General features: G+C 39.6%; 1 protein-coding gene across 1 annotated transcript in view; it reads left to right on the plus strand.

Annotated features, from left to right (window-relative positions):
- LOC137912775 (nectin-1-like) overlaps nt 1-10,098 on the plus strand; it is a 133,921-nt gene extending 123,823 nt beyond the window's left edge. The window contains exon 10 of the mRNA XM_068756913.1: nt 9,856-10,098. Coding sequence (XP_068613014.1) covers nt 9,856-10,098 — 243 coding nt within the window. The remainder of the gene's footprint in view (nt 1-9,855) is intronic.
- The last annotated feature ends 1,244 nt before the right edge of the window (nt 10,099-11,342 follow it).

Here is an 11,342-nt window from a genome sequence, read left to right on the forward strand (position 1 = left end):
TTGATTTCGAAGACAGTGCTGAATGCTCTCATTTTCATATATCGATTGCAGCATTAAGGCCATTTACTCAATCATCCACTTGGTCAATTTATCATCAAGTCAATCACTCAGTCAATTGTTGGTCTTGTGTTTGTGCAGGGTGATCGAATGCATCTTAAACAAAGCTATGTCTGTGTTTCCATGCACAACCATGTTCAAGTATTAAAACAACATACTCAGCACCTCCTGAAATGACCTCAGAGGTCAGCTCTGGATGCGTTCCCTAAACTGTGGCTCCATCCTTAATCAATCTAAATTAAACCACAGTTAGGTCCAATTCCTTTAAATAATTGCCTTTACTGTTATCCAAGCACAGCCCAGTGTGCTTCTGGATTATTGAATTATGGTGATTATTGTCATTTAAATCAGGTTTAAAAGCCCACGACTCTGAGTGTTCCACAATTTCAGAAAAGAAAATGCCCACATTACAGAACGAGAACGATGGATATATGCATGTAAACAAAGAAACCAAACACTATTTCATCTTCATCCTTTTAGTTATGGTCTTCTTTTATTTTCTGCCTGTCTGTTATTTTTTCTATGGAACATCTCCATCATTTTGTCACCTTTCTCATCTGGCATTTTATTAACACATTCCATGCATTCCCATTTTTCTTTGCCTCCCTCTGTAACACCGCAGCTCACAAAGTCAAAATGTCCCCATAACCATCTTCAATCAATATATGTTTTTTTGTCATCTGTGTCTGCCACTCTCTCTTTTTCAGACATTCAATCACACACTCATAGTTTTTTGGCTGCCTCACTCTTCACACACATTTCGCCTCTCTTGTCTCCAGAACTCTGGCCACAAGGACTGTGATGTCCAGTACGCGGAGCTGGATACTGCAGCTTTGGCCTCTTCTCCCAGCCCACGAAGCTCTGCTCACACTGGCCCAGGGGATCTTGTCGAGTATGCAACCATCCAGCCTAGCTCACACTAGCGCATGCCATTTTAGGCCTTTCCCCTCAGACTTTGGCCTCAAGGTACACGGACTGATGCACTCCTTTCCCTCATTCATTCCCTTTTCACGTGCACAAGCCTCCCTTCATATGCTCCACATGGTTCCCTTGTATGCTGCCTTCTTTAGTCTTGGCCATCTTTTGATCTTGCCCCCGCTGCTCTGCAGAAAGTTGGATTGAGGCAGGGATATTTCCAGGCTTTTATTTGCACTGCTACGACCCGAGGTGGAGCAGTGCATTTACTCGATTAACAGTACAGCATGAAAAAGTTTTAATACGTTGTATTTCTGGAACACTTTGTCCTCTTCTCAACTTTCAGTCTTGGCATGAAACGTGATAGAGAAACCTTTAAGAGGTGCTATCGACTATTGTCAATGTTTAACATTACATAACATCAAAAGGTTAGATGTGCTATAGCTGCATGCGTTTTTGCATGACCATCATGGAGGAATGTCGAATAACTTTACAAGCAACGGTATCTCTAGTTTGAATTTAACCGTTTAGGGTTTTGTAGGTTCTTATCAATCAGCATACATACAACAACATTGAAAGTGTCAAATGTGACATTTTATGCCATAAAAAAATAGTTTTTCAATCAAAAATGCCACAAAATAAAGAAATAAAGCCACTGCTGACAACGGTGATTGGCAGTAGGGCAAATACTGTTCAGATCAGTAAAATATTTGTCTGATATCTCATCTGAACCCTACAGCAGAGCCGGCAGAATTCCTTCCATCATACAAACAAACTGCCCTATGCACTGCTTGAAATCAGCAATATAAACACAGCAAAGTGGGATACAAGGGGCCAAATGACTGCATGTTACCAGCCTGGAGAGACTGGTCCTATGACAGGTCCAAAGGCTGGTAATTCTCCAGGCAATTCAGAAAAGCTTTCTTGAAGCAATCAAAGACAAGCTGAGGGTGCAGCAAAGTTGCTGCTATTGAAATACTGTAGAAGCAATTCCCTTCTCATTTCGGGGTGATTTCATCTCTTGGAAGTCAATGTAGATGTATAGGCAATATTGCACATAAATACTTAAAATCAAATTTACAACTGAAATTAGTTGTTTGTAGGTTTCAAAATCTGCCAGTGCACTGTTGTAAACAGGAGCAAATTCATCCGATGGATAGCGGAACACAATGCTACTGTTTGACATCTTGCTCTGAATTCATAGTTTAGAAGATTTGCAAGTTTCTCATCACCAGGCATGAGATGTTCAGGCAGTTTCCACATCTGTCGTTCAGTTAAATTATGGATTCCAGTTCTGGCTGAGTTCTACAAATGAACCAAGTCAAATAGTGACCCCGATTAACAGAGGAGGTTTGTATGTATGTTTTGATTAAACCATCTGCTCCTTGATGTTTGGTTGCTCAAATGCAGCAGCGGTTGTGTAATAAATAGCACAAACTATATATAGGAATCAGGGGGATAAGTGTAAATATAGATGTAAATAAGAGAGCTATTTGCTGTCATCAATAAGCTTATCTGCCAATTATGTGGCACATAAACACAACAACAAAGCAGCTACCTCACACATTGTCACTCGTTCCAAGTTGAACACAAGCTTGGAATAGAAGTTGATAGATTGTTGAGCAACAACACCCCACCGTAATTCTTTTAGCAACTTGGTGGGAGGTGGTGGTTGGGGAAGTCTGAGCCTATCCGAGTTCACATGTTTTAGGATAAAGCCGAAGCCTGTAAACATTGGTAGCACATGAGAAAAAGCCAATACAGCAACAGCAGTGGTGTATTTGAAAGCAGCTTTACATACTGGCAGACAAACAGTGTCTCAGCAGCGTCAGGATCACATCCATCTTTTAGGCATCACCTTCTTCAAGTGTGATCTGAATAAACAGAGTAGTGAAGAGAGTGTGTAAAGAATGATGGAAGAAGTCATGCTATCCATTCATCAATGTTTATTGAAGCAAAGACTCAAAATTAGTACTGTCCAATTGAATAAAAGTATGATCATCATTATTAGTAATCAATCATGTACGTTATCTGTACTCACACTGGGTGTGGTCTAAAGCTGATGGGTGGTGCGTCATCCTAAAGTAGGTGTGAGTTGTAGATATCAATTCAAATCTGAAACTGTGCTGGGTTGATCAAAATTAACTATATTTAATATTCAGTAGTGGGTAAAGTAATTGGCTAGTTTGGGATGTGAGGTGAACTTGTCCCCTCCTGCTGCAGCCACGCCCTCCAGGTAGCATCTCTAGCCATCCCGACCACGGCCACGAGATGGCGATAACTCAAACAAACAGAGAAGACCTATTTTATATAAGAGCAGTGGCATTTTAAAGAACTGAGACAGGAATGAAGGTACTATACAGATATATGTTTTTTTTAATGTGTTTTACAATAATAGAATAATATTTGTATATGAAAACAGTTACACAATTATGCACTTAAAATGTACATCAAATAAACTGTAATACAAATTTGTGAACTATGAGTATGCAATGATCACAATGATGTTTCAATTACACATTTTGATCTAAATAAGTTATTAGTTCAACCATCTGGTCGCACGATTCAGAGACAGGGCAAATGCTATTGATTAAATTCCAGTGTCCGCATTCACAAGGTGTTCAGTCAGCAACTTTGTACAAGATGGGATGCTGTAGCCGCACAAGAGTTTCAGCATGAATGACCTCCAAGGAATTGCCTGTTGACATTGCCTGTTTGTGATAAAGCATTAGGGCTCACCTTATCTCGAGCCATGAGGTTACACTATTCAATGAAACCTTTGTTTGCTGAGTCAAAGACTGAACCACTGGTTCATTTTATTCTCCCAGAAGAATAAAGGTATTCAAGTTCAGTTCGGCCTAAAGGCAATCACAGGAATAAATCAGCCAACGGTTAATCACAGCCTGATTGCAATTTTCTGGAATCCGTTTGCTTTGACTGAATTATTACATGATGAGATATAAAAGCCTTATTCTCCAAGTTTATGCTACCTATCTACCCCTAGTTCTTATAACCGACTTCAAGGTGAGCCAGATTCCATTTAGATTAACTCTCAATTTTGAATGAATGCATCTGAGAACATTTTCCTTTTGCTTTGTAACTGTAGAACGTTTTTAAAAAATATAGAAAAAATTCAAAGCATTTAAATCGATGAGGTAGATAGTCAGTGTCGCAAATGGCCTAGAGTCAGATTTATAAGAGTGAGTGATCTTAGAACTTTGCAGACTCCTTGACCTTGGGTCACTTAGACTTCAGCAGCATAGCAGGAAAGTCAACAGGCAGCGAAGCACCTGTAGCCAGATGCTGTATTTGCTGTTTGGATCACTGATTATGCATCGTCATAGAGACCTTTTGAGGTGCCGTCTTCTCTGATCGGAGTGTGAAAGCCCCTGTTAAAGCTGAATTAGTGACCAGCAATTAGTTTTATCTCTCAGTTCTTGGTGCTTTCAGGCTGGCAGAATTAAAATCACGATTGAAGATTGACATCAGGTAGCAGGTAGGTGTTTGCACTTTGTTAGTTTTCTGCAGAAATCTTTTGTCATTAAGTATAAAGAGCCTTTAGTAGGATGCAAGCTGCTGCCTTCTGTTATGTTTGGGCAGACAGATATGTGAACATGAAAGCAGCCTGTGATATCATTTTGCATAATATTATGCTTCTTCCCCACTGAAAGTACATTTTTAAATATTTATATTAGTACTGGATGAAAATTTAATTACCAAATTAACAAGTTTTAGACGTACAATATAATGGATTGGTTTACACTTCATATCTGTCGATGATTCATATTTAACTGGATTTGGACTGCAGTGAAAACAATAAGTATGATTCTCTAGATAGTGCAACTGCAATATGAGTTCAATTATAAATATTTCCCAACCAAAATGCTGAGCAAGGTCTAGGAAATGCATACTAGGTGTTCCAAAGTAATGACTCAAAACCCATCTCTCTATAGAGGACGACAGATCAGCCTGAATTCATGATAAGCGGAAAGCATCAAGATGGGACTGAATATCTATCAGCAGACATGGAGTGAGATATAATCATATACAGTTTCAGTTCAGCCAGTCTCTTATTTTTAAATATGAGATGACAATTCTTCAGAATGAGAATATTCCTCTAATTGATATTGACTTGATAGGAATGTATAATTTGACATCCAACTCATTCTGAGTTCTTACTTTAAATAGAAAATAGTTCTTAATCTTCTCCCATTAATATGATTTTTATGTATAACTTTTACATAAATGCATACGACTATTCTATATCATCACATTCCTTGTCGCAAGGCCCACAGTTTCATGTTGATGTAGCAGGTATCGGGCCGGTCGACCACTGCTGGCAGTTTATAATATTTATTTGGGGAAGGATTGGAGGGATTGGGTCTGCAAATATTCAAAAGAATGAGATGGAGACAAAGGTTATGCTGGCGTCTTGGCTCTCTGCTCGTCATCTGACCTTTACTTATGTAATTATACATAAAACATACAATTTCCAACTGTAAGGATTTTTACATCCAGGTCTGAAAAACAGTCATGAATTCTTAACTAAACAATCCAATCATTTATTATGTTACCTCTAAATGTCAATTTGACATTGTCAATGCGAGTCTGGCACTAAACCTTTCGGCACTTTATCTATATCTAACGAATTCACATATCTAAATAAAACTACATTTATTAACAAAACCAACCATATAAATGACTAAGGAAATAAGTACATTATGTAGTGAGCCAAAATAGCTAAATAATCACGACTATTTTAATCAAAGGCTTCAAATACTCAGAAACAGAAAGGGACACATGCACAAGGGGGTGTGACCTGGGGTATCTTTGAGTGTTACCTGATCTCCATAAAAACAAACATTTTGTTTAGCAGAAATATGTCATTGCATGCGGCTCTAACAGCGCTGTGATGCTTCCTGGAAATATGATTGACCTTTCTGTGTTCAGCGTCTGAGAGAGGGAACTCACCTTAAACTCCCTGTGCCCCCATGCAATGTTGACACACAGCACTGGTGCGTATTTAATAATTAATAAGGTGCTTACATCAGATCTGGAGTAAGCTTATAAATTAATCATCATACTGTGAACAAATAAAATTCCTGGTGAAAGTCTGCTTGTATGATTTGTCCAACTACTATATTTATCTCCTAACTGCAACACTCATTTCTGCACTGGAAGAACTGGAAGTGGAAGTGGCTGACACTTTAAATCCCATTTAAAGTGTCAGCCACTCTGTGATCGAGAATAGAAAAGCATATTTGGCTATACAGGCTTGTCTGATAAGCTTAATTTCGTAACAGGATAGAACAATCTGCTTGCCTGCACATGAAAAACTGTGGCACCTTTAAATGGCTTTATTAAATTAGTAAGTCTGTAAAATCACACGCATGCCAGTTTAAGATTTTGGATTTTGTGCTGACTCAGGAGCTGGTTAATTAATTACATTTTAAAGTTATATAGATTTGGTTACCTTTGAAGAACCAGGATTCTCTCTTTCTGCTCTTAAAAAAGTAGCTATGCTATTTAAAATGATACATTTTTAGTCACTGTTTAGCCTGTTTAGTTAAAGTTGAATGGATCTCATTCCTGTATTCTAAATTCAACAGTATCCAACACTCAGATATCGTGAAAGCAAACTTGTGAAGGCTGATCCTTCTTCTGCTGGCTGTAGTTTTGCATGGATAGCCGGTGTCTTCCAGCAGCATATAACTCAATAAGCTGACGAAGTAAATCATTGTCTTCAGTTGCTTCAGCGGCCCTTGATGCTAACCTGAGGCAAAAGGAAAGTTTTTTTCTGCGCTTCTGTCAATGTTTCCGGCTTGCATGCCAGGAATGGTTTAGTTGTGCGTCTTCCTCGACACCATTTCACCTTCGCACATCGCTGCCCGCTTGTCTTCCTGAGATTGGCTGTGCTTATATCTATTCATAGCTATCTTGTCATTCTTCTCATTGCCTTTTGAAAGTCGGTCTTTGCATGTTGTTGACATTATTATAAGATTTGACCAAATATTTCAAGCTTTATTATTTATAATGCACGCTCGGGGGTTTTGCTCGATAAATGATGGTCTATGACCTGGTTATTAAAAATGTCACTTTTCATTCTGCACATTTTACTGAGTATACATATATATACAGTGTTTGTGCTTTGAAGGTTTGCGTAAATTCTCCCATTTTCATTTTGTAAAATGCATGTAAGAGTTTGTAGACAGATTGAAGCTGTTTATGGTTTTGTTGCCCCCAATGAAACACTCAGAGTTGGGATCATCGTTTTCGTAGATGTAGAGATGCTTGAACAAAATTCGTAAGTTCCATTTTCACTCTCATCCATGTTGTTTGCATGTCTCTGACGTCTGACCGTGTTTCACCCATAATTCTGTAAAACCATCAAACACACGAAAATAACTCCTGCTGAGCTTAACCAGTCTTTCAGAGAAACTCGTGTTTGTTCCTCTTTGTCTGTAACATAAAAAATAAAAAAAACATCCCAATGCACTCTTCATCACTCCGCAGCTCGATGGTCATTGTCACATGACCCTTGGTTTGGATATGCATCACATTGAAGCAGTTTTGCTCAGCCATAACTATCTCAGCTTTCCACTGGTAGCTGGAAGGTTACCAGTGGAAAGTTCAAGAACTTTTGTTCTATAAGAAGTAAGAGTTGTGATCTTGTATGCAGGAGGCAACATGGTGCATTTATAGCATAAACTTTCTTTTTTGTCAATAGTCCTACTCACATACAAACACAGCGGTCCCAGTTAAAGGCTAGGTAACCATGGTTACACTGAGTTTGCAAAGCATGATGGGTGACACCCACAGGACACAGTTTACACAGCTCCATTAAAGATTTTACAGCTATTAAAACTTTCAAGTGGCACTAGAAGGACTGTGTTTTAAATCCTAATAGATCAGCATGATGTAACACACTCGCAGCAGAATAAAGGCTGCTGTTGTTTTGGTTCAATTCAATGGTGGCAGGAAAGAAGGCAACATTTTGCAAAGTCTGCCGTGACAGCGCTTCTTACAATCCTGAATAGATATCTGTTTGTTTACTTGTCAAGAAATACTCTAGTCCTTAACTAATGTTTTTTTTTAATAACTGTCAGGATTGGGAATTAAGGCTGCATGAACAAAACACAAAAATGCAAGTCAGTGGAAATATAACAAGCGGCAGGCAATTTATTTTATGTTAATTATGAAAAGACGTAATATCCACATCTAGATCCAGACTGCAAATTGGAAATCTCCTGCCAAATATTTCCACAGTTGTCTGCGTGCAACCGCATTCATGACTGCAGAGCCACATTTGCCCCGTTTGCACCACCGGCCACACAGACGGAAATATTACATATGATGAAGACAGGCTATTATTTAATACAAAGCTTCTTGCAATGTGTTTACTCAGTACAGAGAAATATATGTTTATGTATTAAAACCATGATTGCATGTGTTGTTTGCTGCTTAATAATCAATAGGAAAGCACATGTGCATGACATTGCATTTTATAATGTCTTTATTAGTTATTCTGTTAATCAAAAAATCAAAAAAACAATCAACTGGACTTGCTTAGGGATAAACAAAGATGTGTCCCCTCTCAACCAAGAGGCTGAGTCCAGATACTTATACTCCTGTTGGAGCAGGAAGCAACAAGCGGCCAAAACCACCAGAACAATATGACTCCTCAGGAGTCATTAGCATTCATATGGTGAAAGGTCATTGTTGTCCCCGACCCTCAGGTGAACTGTTATGTTGAGCTTCACCCAGGTGTGGCTGGGTGTTGTGGTTTCTGGGGATGGAGGTCAATCCGGCATTGTATGTTGCTGATAGATGGCTTCTTTAACTCCTCTCTAAAACCATCATTCTTCCCTGGCTAAACCCTGGACGATACTGTCCTCAGTGGAGTGCCTTGTGTCTTTCAGTTGCAGGTGGAGTGCTGACTCTTGTCCCGAGGAGTTGACTCTCCTGTGTTGAGCCATACGCTTGTGGAGCGGTTGTTTTGTCTCCCCAACGTACCGGTCGCTGCGTTCTTCACTGCACTGGACAGCAGACAATACATCACTCTGTTTATGTCTGGGTGTTTTGCCTTTCGGGTGGACCAGCATCTGTCTTTTGCCAGGTTTAAAGTGTTTGGGGAATTTGTTGTTTTCTGAAAATTCTCTATAATTTTTCAGAGACACCGGCAATGCAGGGGACAACAACAGGTTTTCTGTCCCTGGTTGTTTTTGTTGATATATGTGTAGGTCTTGACAAATACCCAGTTCGTATAGACACATGCATGCCGGATGGTTCAGGGTTCTGATGACTCCTAACTTCTGCTGCAGTGATTGATGAGAATCAAAGAGAATGTTCAGGTTGGTGTTGGCGGGTTTTCTGTACCCCTCAATGTTGAGATTCCCCATCTATTTCACTGTGTATTGCACAGTCCAAGACAGGCAGGGCGTTGTTCTCAACATCTTCACGGGTGAACTTCATGTTGTGATCCAGCGTGTTGATGTCATCTGTAAAGACCTCCAATTGTTGGGTCCTGATTTTTGGATAATAAGCAGTTCACCACAACAGCTCAAATGAGGGTGGGCAGGACAACAACTCCCTTGTGAATGGTTACGCTTCTGAACGAGACTTGTTGTCCCGGTGGTTTTGGTCCTTTGTTTTCTCCTCCAACAGGAGTACAAGTATCTGAACTCTCTGACAGTTCTTTAGAAGAGTCTTGGGCAAGAGGTGAAATGTCTTCAACCAACCTTAAGGAAATCCAGATTATTTTTTGTCTTTGTGTGTGTGTGCTCTTTTTGATTTACCTCAACCTGGATGACTCTTACCGATGTTCAGTCGATGCAAATCCTGTGACCCTGCAGCATCACTGTCTTTCTTGTTGTCTCCTCACAGGACTCTGGGCGGAGTCCAGAAGAGCTGTTGAACCCAGCTGAATACATGACTTACCAGCCTGTCTGCAACATGGACCACTTTCCCGAGTCTCAGCCTGCCGCCCCAACCTATTCTCCTTCAACGTTCTTGCCTCAGCACCCCTACCAGCAGCAGCCCCCCAACGAGCCTATGTACTCCAACACGAGCTTCCCCGCCGCTGGCCCCCGAGCTCCGTTCACGTTCCCTAAGGAGCAATCTGTGTGACACGCCACGCAACTTATTGCTCTGCGAGCGGCAACAAGATAGTGCCACAAATGCTTCATAGTACACAAAGCTCTGCTGAATGGATGCACATTCAATCCTTCCCTACCTCTTTTTATTTTATGCACGCCGATCACATTTTCATCCGACTCGATGAAAATGTCTGTAGTTTGTGGTCCTGAATCCTCAGTGCATTTTGCTCAGCCCACTCCACCGAGATTGTCTGTTGGATCCAGCTCACCTTGTGATGTTTGTGTCGTGAATGCCGGCTACTCTGCTCCACCACTCCACCTCCACCCGTCACCCTTCACATGCCCACTCATCTTGTGTGTTTTGTGCCGTTTCCATGTACAGAATTGTAGCACTCAAGATGCTTTTCTTTGTATTCCCCACAGTGGTAGTGATCTTGAATAGCAACGCATTTTTTTCTTTTTTATCTAGCGATGCTTGCTTATTTGAAATGTGCTATACTATACTGTATGTGTGATATAGTGTATTCCGGTGAACACATTACACATTTTTTTTCTAATACTGAATCGATAAAGACACAGACTTACCCCTTTAATGTGATGCAAATTGGCTTTCTTTGAAATACATCCTTCATCACATTTCATAATGGCTTTGCTGTTATGGAGTTTGACTGAATATTTTGGACTATTTAAAGTGAATGTTATCCTAATTAGTTATAAAGGAAACTAAAGGGCTTGAGATAGGAATTATTCACTTTCTTATATGTCTCCATGTATTATTATCCCCCTAGATTATTATTATTATTATCCAATAGTAGCTGCTAAAAAGCATTTGTTTCATTCAGTTTTTGCATATTTGCTTCCTTGCTAGCGTTTACATCAAAACTACCATGTCTGATGGGAAATAAACATAGTGGATTGATGATTTTCTAAACTTTCCCCTTATTGGTTGCCATATTCTGCATAATCTTATCTGTCTTTACAAACTTACTTGTAGAGGGTTTTTTTTTTTTGTCTCATTGCATTGTGGGTCCTTTGTGCAGAGTTATCAGCAAACAAATATATGTTTGTTTGTTTGTTTTATTTAGGTGCAATAGATGAAGACAATCACATTCCTTGTTTGTCCTGAGTAAAAAACAAGAAGGAAATATGTTATGTTGCTCAACTCATTAATAAAGGGAAGGACAGCCAACACTTGGCCTGTTTAAATATGTTTTGAATATTATTTGTATTAATATAGCTTAAAGAGTTTTAGATCAGTCTGAGAAAGACTGCAGA

This window comes from Brachionichthys hirsutus, unplaced genomic scaffold (assembly GCF_040956055.1).
Source record: "Brachionichthys hirsutus isolate HB-005 unplaced genomic scaffold, CSIRO-AGI_Bhir_v1 contig_1025, whole genome shotgun sequence".
Taxonomy (NCBI): domain Eukaryota; kingdom Metazoa; phylum Chordata; class Actinopteri; order Lophiiformes; family Brachionichthyidae; genus Brachionichthys; species Brachionichthys hirsutus.